At 37.9% G+C, this 16,224-nt stretch overlaps 1 protein-coding gene across 1 annotated transcript; it reads right to left on the minus strand.

Moving 5' to 3' along the window:
* Window positions 1-278: 278 nt before the first annotated feature.
* On the minus strand, window positions 279-13,767 carry LOC141428949 (E3 ubiquitin-protein ligase ZNF598). The gene is made up of 9 exons (XM_074089028.1): window positions 13,482-13,767; window positions 13,153-13,404; window positions 9,030-9,115; window positions 7,456-7,694; window positions 6,556-6,670; window positions 5,321-5,487; window positions 4,652-4,786; window positions 3,798-4,009; window positions 279-3,342 (listed from the first exon to the last, which is right to left on the minus strand). The coding sequence occupies exons 1-9, from the start codon at window positions 13,650-13,652 to the stop codon at window positions 2,170-2,172; spliced, it is 2,550 nt and encodes an 849-aa protein (XP_073945129.1). The 5' UTR covers window positions 13,653-13,767; the 3' UTR covers window positions 279-2,169.
* Window positions 13,768-16,224: the final 2,457 nt, after the last annotated feature.

Here is a 16,224-nt window from a genome sequence, read left to right on the forward strand (position 1 = left end):
GATCCTCCTCCTTTTTTGAAGTCGGTTAAAAACTCAACTAAAACGTCGCTTTCGTGACGTTCATTTATATAATGAAAAAAAAAAATGATGTGTAACTCAAACTTAAAAAGTAAATCGGAAAAATTAAAATGATTTGATAATTTGCTTAAGATGTTTGTTTATTTCAGTTCCATGTGTTTATTTATAATCATTTATAACTTTTTATAACTGTTTGTATTGTCAGTACTAACACTCAGTAGTCTCAGTACAATTTTAAAGGTTGGAATAAAACGAATAAAATTATTTAACAAAAATATTTTACACAAACTAGAGTAACTTCTACTCGAATGGTACAAAAATATAATAAATGTAAACTTTGAAACAATATTTCACATCGTTAGTCGCTTCTTTACAAACTAAACAGTATATTTCAACTGGCACGTGCGCCATGTCCTCGCTTATTGCTCAGCGTCTCTGCGACAGTCATAGGAATGGATGCAATAAGCGACAAAGTGAGTCGCGGCCTCTCGTGCGAGAAGTCAGTAAGCTCTGTCCATTATTATAAGTAGGTACCTGGCAAAAAGGAAAACCAAACCTTGTGACTTATAAAACCAGCCATTGAAATCTTTGAAACTAACAAAATTATGTCTAAATTACTGATGTAGAAATTTATTTATCATGAACACACTGATTCTGCTAGCCCCCAATATGACCGAAGGGTTCACAATCTTTACATAGACTAATTGGCTCGTTAGCAAATAACGCAGTTCACTTCTTATTTTTAAATACTTACAAGACACTTTCACCACTGCTATCTATTACACGGATGGATTCAAGAGACATCAATTTTACTATTCGACAAGCGACAAACATGGTTAGATTGATCGTCGATCTGTCTGTGTTATATACAGGTTTTAGAGTTTAGGTTATTAAGATTGCCTTTCTGTATCAGTTGGCTCTTGCATGATGCAAGTATGCAGCTGGCAAACCAGACTAAACTTTAGTCCACTATAAAGTATAATCTTCGATTTTATAGTATTTATTAATTAACCTACAGTCTACTGTAGTTTCGTCCAGTTAAAGATATTTTTTTTGTAGAGATTTCTAGTTAACAGACTAATGGTTGCGATTTCAGAAGTTACAAGAAAAAACATAAATAAATAAAATTTGACATATAGGCATAAATGTAGTGAAAAACTTTTTACTCAGGCCAATTGAAATACAATCTTATGTCAATGTTATAAAAACTTTTCTGGCTTTTAACTATACAGTCTAGGTGCCTTGTTACAGGCTGGTACATGTTAACTTGTATCAAGAACCAAATCACAATATTGAGAAGCTATATACAAAGTTATTAACTTTAGGACTTTAGTATTTGAATGTGAAATTGAAATGAGTATTTGAAGATAACCAAAGGAGCTAGCCGGCGTACTCAGAGACGTCAATCGATATATTTAGTTGTTTGTGTCGATTTCCCCTACAAATTTATATAAACTGAATAAATTAATATATGTATAAAATTAAATATCTATTATAAATTTTAACCGCATTGTTTTATAAATAAAACATAACACACATTGCATTAGATTACATGCATACGGGACAGCTCCACGTTTAGCTCGCATTCGAAATACTTTTGGCTGTTAAGGGGATCCCATGCCCCAATGACCTTCGATCTGAATTCCTTAATTTTCTAATGTTTTTTTTGTGGCTTAGTATCCCATATTTACTTCAAAGTTCATTGCCTTCGAGTTATTTGGCATCAAAGTTGAACAATTTTAGGCCAAAAAACTGGTTTTATGGCCATAACTTTTGTGTTAATTAGTTTCAAATGAAAACCCTCGACACGTTTTTAGAGACGTCAAAGACGAACCCAAATATGTAGATTTCGTATATGTTAGATCTTTCACGTCAATAGAGATACGAAATAAGTGTTTTTTTAGACAATGTTAAAAAAAAAACATACAAAATGAAGTATTCATTTTCTTAAAAATCCGGTAGACAAATATTGAGATAAAAGATTGAAGAACCGGTAGCCGTTTGAATTATAATCCTATCTGTAGTGCAAAAAAGTAGGAGATACGATTCAAAAACTTGTCAAAAATCGATGAAAACCTCGGGTAGTCCCTTAAAAATCTAGTCTACCCAATGGCGTCTCTGAGTTCAGCGGTAAATTGTACTATGTCAGCGCTAGCGAGGCGCAAGCGGCGGCCAGTGGGTGGCGTCGTGCGGCGCGCGGTCCTCCCGCGTAACCAACTGCCCGCATGCGCCACAAGTCTCTAGTTGTGTCTCCCGACCTACCACCAACTCTTGCTGTTTAGCGATATCTGGCAACAAAGCCACAAGCTCCGGAAACACAGATTCTAACTGCGAACCGAGCGCTGACTCGCAATGCAAATAAAATTCATCAGCACTTATAAGACTATCCCGGAAAGCTCGTGACGCCACCCGGAAATCTTCGACCGCTGCTGCACCTCCTAAGGCCACCGCAAACTTTTGCACCAGAGCGCGATTTCTATTCTCAAAGTTTGGAGGCGGTATGTAAGAATGCACGGGCGCCGAAAACGTCTGACCGGACGAGTTGGTGAAAGTCATGCCGTCGCACGCCGGCCGCGGTTTAAAACCGGGCGGCACCCCATTAGGAACCTTCTTGCTTTTCAGAACGGATTTCATAGATAACACGTTGTTGTTGTTGTTAACCGGTACAACGTTGCTAGATTTAGAGCTGAGCGGCGGGTATTCTTGTACGGCCAATTTAAAATCGCCGTTGCCTCCATTGCCACCGTTCCTGTTTTTCTCCGGAACCGTAGGCGCTGAATCCACGGTCTTTATATTTTTTTGCTGCGTCGGCGCATTCGCACTAGCCGCGAGCGTAACATGATCTACGTATCGCAAATCTTCAATGCCATTCACGAGACTCATGTCTATATCGTACAAGTTTTCTTTTTTAGCGTTGTTCAGTTTTTTCTTTTCTTTTTTACTGAGTTTGGCCTCAGTATTGTTGGTCTGGACGGAGGGCTGAGGCGGGGGTTTTTGAGGTATGATTTGAGGTTTCGGTTGTGGTTTTTGGGGTTGAGTTTGAGGTTTTTGTTGGGGGGGTGTCTTTTTCTTTGTCTTGTTGACGGGGAGGGTAGGGAAGTCCGCGACGGGGTTGAATGCGGGCTCCCGCGGCGGGGGCGGTTCGGCGCGAGGCTTGGGCTTCTCCTTTTGCTTATTGACGGTGATCCAGGTGGGGGGCGCGGCGGGCGCGGCGCCGCTTGACAGCGCGGGGAACGCCTCGCTGTTCAGTTGAGCCTTTTTCGGTTGAGCATTTGTTGTGTTCTTCTTTAACACCTCCATTTCTTGACTGTTGATCATAGTTACCTGGGGAGCAAAGCAAAAAACAGGTTAATTCTGTAGTGTGCATTACGACAGACAGCAAGCCCCAAAACCTTGCTGTAATATAAGTCTTAGATTATTTAAGTTTAGTTAGGTCGTTCTACTAAGACTACCCAGTTTTTTTCTTGGGATACCTTTTAGTGAACCCAGATAGTTAATTAATTGGTTCAGGCATTACTTTTCACAGGTCCATATCGATCAACTACAAACCTTTACCTTGCTAATTCGCAATAAACTCAGATGTATTTTTTGTTATCTGAACTTTGTTAATATTTAAATCGACACACAGTTGCTTGTTATTCAAATTTGGTAATGGTACCTTTTTAGGGTTTCGTAAAGCGCGCTTTGAAGCGATACGCTCCCGCAATCCTAGTGAGAACACATGGCTTCCGGGAGGCACTTCCGCACTCGACATCACCAAGTCCTAGTACATATTGTACCTTGGGGGGCTGGTGCGAAGCGGCCCCGATGCTGGGATGATCGTCACGTCCTCCCAGCGAGGGGAAGTCGTCCCGGCCTCCCAGTGAAGGGAAATCCTCGTCGAGCGGCCGGCGCGAGGACGGAGCCCCACGGTGCCCGCTGGTCTGTGTGAGACGGAAGTTACTCGCGCTCGTTGGCTGACTGTGCAACTGAATTGACATGCTCGGCTTGGCTGTAATGTTGACGAAACTTTAATTACAGGTGCTAACTGGATTACAATTATGTATATAGATTAAAGGCAAGGCGCTACAGCTCCGGACACTTTATACACTTTGCATTAGTTCAGGTTTTTCACATTTTGTACAACTCCGTTATCTTCGATGCTCGTAGGACAAATCGACAAGAAACAGAAGCCTCGCCATGCGGGTACCACGTGTCCTTAAATTAGTGGGCAAAAAGGATTGTACTGCACCGGACTGGACTTGTTTTTTCCTTTTAGTTTATTAAGCAGTTGGGTTTTTTTTCGTAATCTATCTTTACAAGCCTTCATAAAAAAGTCGGCAAAATTCTTGCTGAAACGTTTAACAATATGTAAACCTTGTGTCCACAAAGACAAATTATGTTTATTTAAAAACCTCTTGAATAAAGTGACAGGCTCTGTACGCCATAGAAAAACCAGCGACAAATCAACTTGATATTTAATTCCATTGCAGAAGGATTACTTTCGAGGTGCATGTTGGTCATGTATAGATGACCGTGGCGTGTAAGGCATTCCATTGGCTGTCACGACTGGATGACTCTGGCGGTGAAGAGGGTAAATGAATATGAATATGAATATGAATGATCTAACTGGTAAGGTTATGTGTGTACGTACAGTTTCGTAGTATGGCGGCGGCGGGAGGAGCACGGGCGGCAGCGGGAGCGGGCGCGGGGGCGGGGGCGGCCCGCGAGCCGGCGGCGCCGTCCAGCGCTGGGAAGTTACGGTCGTTGCGCGCCAGACCGCTGCCCACTGCACATACAGCACACATCAACATACCGCAAAGACAACTTATGACACCATTATGATCATGATTGTTTATAATTAACATACACGATCCAACAAAATGTAGTAATGGGTAAGTATCCATTCGTCGGTTAGGTTAGAGTAGCGTCAAGGCGCGAAGCGTCTCAGCGCGGAGCTCCGTCGATCTCGAGTCAAAGAATTTTAGACCACTTGCTACTTAGACGAATTGCTAATTTTCTACCAGCTGCTTTTTAGACGAAATGTTACTAGTAACATTTCGTTAGTTAACCCGTTGTATGTACGAATATGGCTGATTTACGCGCAAATTACGCGAGAATAATCGGCTAGGTATACCCAACCGTGTGCCATTTAGAAAATGAAATTTAGGACAGTTTTTAATACACTGCTGTAATGAACTACACTAATTACTGAACTGTGTTTCTCCAATCCTTTGTTTTGGTTGCTTTTAGCGAAGAGGCAAGGTAAAGTATGAATCAATGAAATACTCTAGATACTGTGAAGTTTCGCTGGTAGTGTTACCGTTGTAAGATTTGGTCCCGGGAGCTAGCAGCAGTTCAGGCGCGGGCGGCGCGGAGGAGAGGCGCGGGAAGTGCTCGTTGCTGCGCGTGTCGATAGAGGGCGCGGGCGGCGCCGGCGCAGGGCTCGGGCTGCGTTCGCGCTCACGCTCGCGGTCGCGATCGCGATCTCTGTTATACAGGGTTTAGTATAATTATTATGTTGAATATAAAAAAGACAATGCTGTATTATTCTGGACATCTTAAATTACAATCACAAAAAAAATGCCAGTTGCTGGTCTCTCGTCATAAATGAAACGGTGGCCGACGGAATATGGTGACGAAATCATAGAGTAGATAATACTTTTTATTAAATTTTTACTACGACACGTTACGATATATACTCTATCTGTAGTTCTGCAGTTTTTATTATACAAGATGTCCGAAAATTATTCCGGAATATTTCAGCAGATGGTTTATTATTGTGATTGAACATCCCTGACAAGGTTTTTTTTTCTTTTTTTATTCAATATCTAGTCACACCTTTGGTGTGGAATACCGCGAACATCGGCCAATGTATGGAAACATTTGTCACTACGAGTACGATAAAAAAATCTTGAAAAATATCTACAAAAGGGTGTTCAGTCAAAATAACCTACCTAAATATTCCAAATGTTAAATAAAGTTTGTTCACTTGTGCCAAACACGTCAGCAACCATGAATGTCACCATCACTACCTCTATGCATTCTAGAGCATCACCAAGTACGTTGTCTGAGTAAATTTATTGAATGAAATTAGATCATCAATCTGCCACCCATATAAAGGCTGGCCAGAATTAAAAAAACCTCGCCATATTGCGGAAAACCAATAGAACACATTTCTTGCACTGGTAACATTAAATTCAAATGTCATCTGTCTATTGCTGTCAAAGTTTAACGTTGTTTGCGCGTGGTATTTTAAAGTGTTCTTTTGTCTTTTTGTGCGTTAAAATGCCGAAGATTATCCATAGCTTTGGAAGGAAAATAATTCACAATTTATAAAAGTATTTGCCATAGAAAGTGTGACGGATTAGATAATATTCCTTTAAATAACATCACCAACACCGTTGTCAATATGACTGATAGGTTATAGTATAGTAAGTGTAAAGAATGTTGCAATATAAAACGTAGAAGTACTACCCTCGCGTCAGGTTTTTTATATTCCTTGTCAGCCTTTACGTATAACATGCTGTTCTATAAGTACTTAGTTATAGCACATACCGTGGCGTCCGCTGCGCCTGAGGGTGCGGCGTGATATTAAACTGCAACTCGAGCGTACGCGCTTGCCGCGCCGCGCCCCGCGCCAGGCCCTTGCCGTGGACTGTCGCCTTGTGCGCTGCAACATGACACACTTCTGTTACCCCTGCGTGCGCCACACTATGCTCCTCGCACTGCTCTTCGCGCTCGTCGTACTGCTTCTTGCGCTAAGCAGTCACCTAAACAACCTTACCCGAAGCAAAGAAATAGTCATTTGAATTTGATTATTCCTTGAATTATTGCTATAAAGTTACAGATCTGTTCACTCACGAAGGCGCGGCTCTCCACATTTTATAATTGTAGTTTTAAACGTATCCGTACTACAAGTCTATGTGTGCGTAGCTCGAACGTGGCCTCAGTCGCAAGCGTACCGTCAGTCACGCACACTGAGACTAAGCAACGTGTAAGTACGAGGTTTACTCGTGCACATTGATAATTAGCTGTGGCAGGGGCGCGCCTTCGTGAGCGAACAGATCTGAAACATTTGCTGTAAAATTAATAACATTTCGAATCGGTATTATTTTTAAATTTCTATCAAATACAAAATCGAAATTGAATAAAAACTTTCGGTTTTTAAATTTTTTGGAGATGTCATTCATCACAGTAAGTTTTTTTACATAAGTAAATGGGGGCAAACAAGCATGCAGATCACGGATTACGAGGGGTATCACAGGCGCGTTATTGCCAACCATTGAGACTCATGAGCTCGTTTTTTAAATATCCCTTAGTTGTACCGCTCCAGGTGCATATTTTTATCATGCGTGGGAAAAAGTGTGTTACGTAAGATGACTTTTATAAATATCCTGGAAATCTGACGTAATTAGGAACAGAAACTTTATGAAAATCAGATTAGATAAAGTGTACCTTTGAGATCTATTTCACTTCTAAACACAGCCGTGAGATGTTGACCGGCGCACTCTCCCTCCTCGCACAAGTAGTGGTCGGTACGGAAGTGGTGCGCGAGCGAGGCATGCGACGCGTAATACAGATTCCGGCCGTCGGCGTCGCACAGATGGCAGTAGAGATGCTCTTTACGCAGGTGCCGATAGAGGTCGTCTGCGTCCATGAAACGTTCTTCGCAGAATTCGCAGAGGGGGTGGCCTCTATTGATAAAAAAAATAATCATCATCAACCGGAAGACGTCGACTGCAGAACAAAGGCCTCCCTCTCAAAACGCCATAAATGAACGACCACTCATCACTTGCATCCACCGGTTGCCCACAACTCTCACGATTTCGTCAGTCCATTTAGTGGGAAGCCTAAATCGCCTCGTCTAAATAAATGTATGTTTTACAAATTCCTGCTTGTGAGAAGCAGCCTGAGCCCAACAAGGCAGTAAGAGGTACGTGTGCTAGAGATCTTACTTAAGTGTAACAGAGAGCTTAACACACTAATCTAATTACTATAGGTAAACTGTTGATCGACCCTTAATAAGACTTTGTCTCAATAAGGCATCTATGTACACACACTTTGATACACATACTTTGATAAATAAATATATTTTGAATTTACTTATCTAGGAAGTACATACTGCGAATCAAGCTTCCGGGTGTATAACCACAGAATAACAAGTTTTCCCTACAGTAGGCCGACGCCTTTGAAGTTGAGCGATACCGCAGCCTGTATAGGTATTTACGAAAGTAAGGAAGGGTTGTCACAAATTTAAAATTTGGAAGGTAGATAGATGTCTTTTACGAATCGGTACATATTGGTTTTGCGAAATTATATAAAACAAAATGAATTAGAGGTGGCATACTTACTAGGGGTAAGAAGTATCAAAATTATACAATTTTTGAAATAAAAAACTTTTTTTTTCTATAAAATATACTTTCATAGATTAGTAACCGATAAATACTTTCGGTTTCTAGACTTAACGGACTTAAAAGTTCCTGTTATTGAATTTAATTACATAAAAAATAAATTATAATAATATAAATAGATGAAATCTTAGTTCCTTATTTATGCGAGATGATGATTTGCACGCACTCACAGTACATGTCGTATGCACCATAATACATTTTATTATAAATTTAAATGTTAAAAAAAGCGATAGCCCTAGAAGACTTGTCCCGAGCAACTAAGAACGGCGAAGTATGCGGCTGGGGCTCCTCCCACCCGCGTCTCACCCCTCACGCCCCGCACGATTGCTCTGTCTAGACGTCTCCGTCGGATTACTGTAGGGAAACTTGTTATACTGTGGTATATATAACTGTGGAATTTATCTCGAGAATGAAGCGTCGATCACTTTCGAGTACACTTATTGGTCAGAAAGATGTTGAACTTCATAAAAAATCTTAAATTAAGATGGAGAAAAAAGAAAAGAAATTAAGATTCCTAATAACGGCAATTGCATGGTGGCACAGAACAGAACCCTGCAAATCATACTCTCATGTCTTTTTTTAATGAAAGAACTATTATTGTTATTTGGGAGAATATACCTGTGTGACGTATCGTCAAGATCTCCTTTTCGTCTGTGGTGGGCAAGTTCCTGACGAGTGTAGCATTTCCGTTCATTGGTGAATATCTGAAGAAGAAAAGTAGAATACAATACAATACAAAGACTCTTTATTGTACACCAGAAATAGTTAACGATACAGAAAACAGATACACACAGAAAAAATTACAAGGTAAGCAATAGGCGGCCTTATCGCTTAAGAGCGATCTCTTCCAGGCAACCTTACCTATATATTTATAATTAAAACAATAATATTTAATGCTAAAAAGTGTAATCTTCAATGCTGATTTGAAGATACATAACACTGGACTGAACAACGGTATTTGTCAACACCTGAATTTGCCATGTCTTATATAGTATTATGAAAATATAGATATACAGACAGTGTTTAGCGAAGAGAAAACTTAAATAGGTTGAAAATTGGATTTATAATGATTTTTTGAAAATCTGTATACCTGTCACTTTCTCAAACGCTTTTCTCTATGCAGCAAGTATGGCGCTACTTGCTTGTGACGTCACATGCAAGTAGGTATGTCTTTCTCTGTCTAATCTTGAATTTCAAACCTTTATAACTTTGTTATTTGTAAAGGTAGCTTAAAAACTGTTTCTCTATTCGATGACAGGCATTGTGAAGTTTTAATTTATAAAATAGTCAAATACCGTATCTAGTATTCCAATATCCAGCGCCGGCCCTGGGATGGAGCAAGAGGAGAGCGGTCGCGTTAGGCGCCAGGTGGCAAGGGGCGTCACTTTCAAGTTTTCAGTACAAATTAAATTTTGATGGCGCTTTTTGAGATGTGTAGAAGAGGTGTAGATCAACTAGTTAATCAATATCAGTCTTAGATCCCACTAATATTATAAATGCGAAAGTTTGTAAGTCTGTTTGTTCGTTACTCCACGTCAAAACCGCTAAACCGATTTAGATGAAATTCGGTACACAGATAATTTGAGTGCCGGGGAAGGACATAGGATAGTTTTTATCCCGGAAAATTGCATAGTTCCCGCGGGATAACGATAAACGAATGCTACGCGGACGAAGTCGCGGGTAACAGGCTAGTGGATTATAAAGGATAGTATAATTTTTACTCATAAAGCTCCTGAAGTGGTATTAAAAAAAACAATTATTTTAAAGACTCTTTAAAGGGTGACACTCTTTCCCGGCCCGGATAATACCGACCCTGTTTTCAACCGACTTTAAAAAAAGAGGAGGTTCTCAATTCGATGTTTTTTACTGTATGTTTGTTACGCGATAACTTCGGCAATTGTGGGCCGAATTTCAAAATCTTTTTTAGTCCTAAAGGACATACTTTCGAGGTGGTCCCATTGACACCAAGTCAGGATCTGATGGTGGGATCTTAGAGAAATCGAGGGCAACCCTCGAATTTTTAAAGCACACCTATAGCAATTTTGGCATTTTTAACATCAAGTCAAGTATTTACATTCAGAAAGTATCATTTGGTGAACTGGACCCTGATAAAGAAGACCGTAGGTACCGGTACTCTGTTATAAAATGATATAACTATACTGTGTTTGAGCTTAATGGAATCGTTGTGAGATGCGCTTTGGCTACAAATCAATAAGAACTATGAAAAAAAATATTTAAACTTACTCTTTAAACATGTAATGTATGAATGAGTGATTGTATTGTAACACAAGACATGTTAACAGACAAGATATTAACCGGATTTTGTTAGTGTAAAATTGTTAAACAATTATTAACAATTTTATTCTTACTAATTTTTAGAGTCAAAGTAAAAAACTTACTAGCAAATAATACTAGAAAAATCCACAATTATCCAATTACAATTACAAGGTAAATGCAAAGTCAGATTAAAATGAGAAGAGACCATGGGTTATCTTATCACTTCAATCCCATTATGTTATCAATATAGGTATGCATGTAATAGTGACAATTACAAAATATCAAAAGCTATAGCATGGACTGACGTCAAGCAATCTTTAGGTAGAATTTATACCCATTATTAGAAGTGGTTATGATTCACAATGCACAAAAGAGAGTGAAGTTGCTGGTTTTATAGAAAAAACTAACATTAATGCATTTTACTATTCAATCTGTGTATTTAATTTATAAATCAGTCAAATATTTTTTTCTTTCCATTATTTGTTTCCAAGCTAAACAAAATTATAAAAAAATATTGAACTTTTCTATCATCAACACAGTTAAATTTATAACATTTATGTTCTTTATTATTTATTTAGTATGAGACAGAGCATAACTGTTAGTTTTCTCTGAAATGTTGCCTTGCAAACACGCAATGATTCATAACACAAGAGCATAATGCTGAGACTACTGAAAATTAAACATATTATTCCAATGCATTTGTCCAGTTCAAAGATCCAAGTACTTAACATTTAATAAATATACACACATTGTTATATCAATGTGTTAAACATACAATGAAATGCAAAGATACAGACACAGCCAAAGTTTATGCACTTAACATTGAGGATTTGTATACATATTTTTGTAACTTTGGTTGTGTCAATGTCTTTGCATTTGACTGTACAACACAATGTTAACAAAATTAAATAACACTTCTGAGAAACTAATCAGTTTGGCTTGGCAGAACAAAATACTTAGCAGCGAGACATCATCAACATATACATTTGATAGGAACTTGTTTGAAAATTGATAGACCACTTATTTGACTGATGGTACATTTCGCTCATCCTATAGAATAATGACTTATTTACAAAACCACAAGTTTTAGACTGAATTCACAGTTTGATAACTTTAAATTACTTTCTAGCATAATCGTTATCGTATACTAATATTTGCGGAAGTGTGTGTGTTTGTATGTTTGTCCGTCTTTCACATCGAAACAGAGTCACGGATCAACATGATTTTTGGCATAGAGATAGTTTATGGGCCAGAGAGTGACATAGGCTACTTTTTATCCTGGAAAAATGCATAGTTCCCGAGGGAATAGCGCGCGAATCGCGATAACTGAAATCCATGCGGGCGGAGCCGCGGGCAAAAGCTAGTAAATAAATAAAAGGCTAATAGTGTCCTAAAAAAATATAATTAGTCCCTTGGTTCGATTATAACAAAATGTATTTTTCTTTTTTCAATTAAACAAAACATCCGTGTTACAAACATCACACTGTGTGACACTTTTTCGCAGAATTATTTTTTTACAAAAGAAATAAATGTGTCCAATATTTTGCGATACTTGACTTATTAAATAGACAGTATTCATTTCACTTCTCATGCTCATAAAGTTGTTTTTTTATGCTGGATCTAGGCAACATAAAATTACTTTTTTTGCTCTAGTGTATAAAGTAAAATCTTCGTCTAGGACAATGGTAATCAAGGTGTCAACAGCCACAAACAAAAATGTTTCTATATAGTTTTTAAATAATTTTTATTTTAAATGAAACTGAAAATCAATCAAATCAATTAAAATAAATCAATAAAACTAAAAATTTGTGATTTAATTATATAGCAATGCATGAAAAATAAAAGGTTTTCACTGTTGCTATTTAATTTTCTATCAATCGAAGTAAAAAGCAGTGTAAAAATCAAGCATTAAACCCATTTTCCCCTTGATGTGTCTATCCACCCGAGCCGTAATTTAATATTTCAAAAATGTTTATTGTAAAATGGAAAATATTTAAGAACTCTTTCAAATTTTAACTCTATTGTGTGATTTTTTGTTTGTATTGGAGAAATTAAAAAATTACTGAAGCCAAAAATTATTTTCTAATATAGACTATACCTTACCCCAGGTATGAATTAACTTTTTACAAGACAGACAAAGTTGTAAGCAACAGTTATGCTAAATAAAATATGTGTTGTATGAATAGAGCCTCTTATACATTTTTAAAAGAATATTCAATCATGCCAGCTCAACATGTCTTAAACAATACCTGTGATTGTATAAACAAATCATTCCAATTAGTTCTTTCTGATTATGAAATGGTTGATGTTTTATCAAACAATTACATTACACAATGCCCTTTTGACATATTTCAAGTTAAGGTACATTATAATGATACCCCTTGTATACCTAAAGTATCAAAACTTTCAAACCATCTGACAGAAACCTTTGATTATAAATTGTGGCTATAAGAATTCAACTTACCCTTAAGTGTTTAACGCATAGATCACAGAAGTACCTCTCGTGGACCTTTCGCATGTGGTCACTGAGCATAGTAAAGGTGCGGAACGGCGGGATCTTACTGCACAACCGGCAGCAATTCTCCAGCAACTTTTCATAGGCATTTTTGATCTCCTGACTGCAGTACCCGATTTTAAACTGCCGCTCGAACAGCCGGTCAGTGAAAACACGATTGCGCAATTCCTTGTAAGGCTGCACTGTGTCAGTAAATACCACCTGTAAGGGACACCAATTAAGTCAGTCAGCAGTTCACAGATTTCACTTTTCTTGAGTGGCTGAATAGAGTTTCTTACCCGTGCCAAGTCGTGTCGACAAATCGGACACTCGTTCTGTAGACACAACACGCGCATACGAGTGGAACACTCGAAACATACGGGGTGGTCACACTCCCCAATTGAATAGTACAATACATTCTTGAAACACACTACGCAAGTGTTATTGTCGTTTGTCTGGGAGTCTTCCATGGTAAACGAAAGTCAGGGTTCTGCAAAGGGCACACCACTTAATAATTCCGGGAGTATGTGTTCCGTGCTAAAATCGTAATCTTTGAAATAACCAATGTTGCCAGAGCAGAGATAAAAAAAAAACATTTCTGATGTGTCAAATCAAATTCAATGTCTCATGAATATTTTGTCCCTTCCCTTTTTCTGAAAAAGTTTTTTTTGTTAAATCTACTTAAAGCACATTATTCCAAGTATCCAATTAAATAAGGTTACTTTAATTTGCAAACCAAGCTAACTTGCATTAGTTTCAAATTTCAATCTAGAGTATAATTAATTACCTTCATTCACACACACTTCTTTCAACTCCATTTCCTAAAAACTACACCCGACCCGCGCGAAGCCGGGGCGCGTCGACGTAAATAAATGCATTTTTTGGTTAGATTGATATTTTTAAATTCATAATATCTTTCGAATGGAACCTCCGATTTTAATAATTCAAAAAGTAAATAAAATTTTGCATTACCTACACTGCAGCAACGCACGCTAAAATGTGGTAAGTATAGTAGGTATTTTTTTTTATCAAAGATGGCTTTCATCAAAAATTTTCTGGTGCGTATTTCTTTTCAATCCGTTTAATAGGGATATCAAATGAAAGGGTTTCAAAAATAGAATCTTCACACCAAAAAAAAAATCAAATCCAACGTGGCTGCCATCACAAAAGCAACATTAAGCAATATGTAATCATCTGTACCTTAGTTCATGCGCAATAAATTTCATTTCATTTCATTGTTAATTGTGCAACTATACTCAAACGACATTTAATGATAATGACATTTCTAACCTTCACAAATGTATTCCGGGCGTAACAACCCTAGCACTACACGTGCCGCGTGCGAGTGAACACGAATTATGCGCTAGACAGAGAAGCATAAAGTAGGCACGATCTAAACGTTACTTTTGTACGGCAGAGAAGCTTCTGTACTTGTACTATTACTTATTTAGTGCTATTACCTCGGTTAGCGCACTTGGTGACGGCAATGATATTATGCACATATAAATAGATAAAGTGGATTTAAGGTTAGGGCAATCAAAACAATAAATGAAATAATGGTCGTTGGTTCGTATTTGCACTTCTTTAAATGATATATCTTACATTGCAAAGTAAATTATTAAACGAATTTGATATTGTCACCGCAAGTAATAGATAAATACTAGGTACTAGAAGCCGATATCGTAATGTTTTTTTAAATATCGACACGAACAACACTACCCTTACTGTGGCAACACTTGTGCACAATGAATTGTCAATCTAGTCTCACGAATTATGGTTACGTAGTATCTCTTATTAGTCTGTGATTATGGTTTCAAGTAGGTAGCGACATCTTTGTTGTAGCCCTCATCGAGAAACTTTCAACACTCCATTGGAAGTAACCGCTCACTCAGAATGTTGAAAGTTTCTCGATGACGGCTACAACATAGATGTCGCTAGTGTCGCTGCTTAAGTGACTAAATAAGAAATCAAACAAGCTGAGATATGTGGTGCATAGGAGAAATTTGTTTCTGTACTCCTGTCCAGTGGTGGTGTAGAGGTATAGCACGAAGCACGGATTGCTGAGGACCTGGGTTCGATTCCCAGAGCTGATCTCTTTTTCTGGTTTTTCTGTGCATCTATGTTTCAGTTTGTATTTTCGATATGGATTTTACGGGATGACCGTAAAAGTAACAAAATTTGCAGTTGAAATAAAACATACAAAAATACTCCAAAAACCAATCTAAATTACATTTTATGACTGTGTTTTTTTACACCTTGGGTTACATTATTGAAGTTTAAGTACGGATCTCTAATTTTTTTTAGTATAATGTAGCCTATCTATATGTCGCACTCGCAGATAGTGTAGCTTCCCAACGGTCAAAGATTTTTTTTTAATCGGTCCAGTAGTTTCAGAGCCTATTCAATGCAAACAAACAAAGAAACAATCAAATCTTTCCTCTTTATAATATCAGTATAGATATAGATTAACTTTAAAGTACATTGAGTAATTTCGTGTATGACGCTTATTTAAGATATAATTTCACTGAAATGTGAGAAATGTAACTAATCGGCAACACCGAAAATGTGTATGTACCTCACACGTACGTGAACCAAGGCCGTACATTTTTGACAGAAAGTGTCGTTTGAAACCAATTTATCCGAAACAAACATAGTAAAACGGTATTCGTACATCACTGAGCTTCCGTTTTCATACAAAAAGTGGCCATATCGCCGTCAAAAAAGGTATCTAAAACAAGATTATAAAATTGCCAGATATACAAAAAAGCTATAGATGATTTATTTTTGGCCTTACTTACTCATGGACACATGAAACAAAAAAACTTTTAACAAAAAATGTAACCGACTTCAAGAACCTTGAAAATAATTTTCTACTAGTTTGAAGTCTGTTCCTCAGCACGAGCTAGCAGGAGTGGGACTATAATCGTCTACTTCACCTACATAGATACTATATATTGGGCTTCAATCACTCCTGCTGCCTCGTGCTGAGGCACCGACTTCAAAGTAGTAGAAAAATATTTTCAAGGTTTTTGAAGTCGGTTC

This window comes from Choristoneura fumiferana, chromosome 6 (genome assembly GCF_025370935.1).
Source record: "Choristoneura fumiferana chromosome 6, NRCan_CFum_1, whole genome shotgun sequence".
NCBI lineage: Eukaryota > Metazoa > Arthropoda > Insecta > Lepidoptera > Tortricidae > Choristoneura > Choristoneura fumiferana.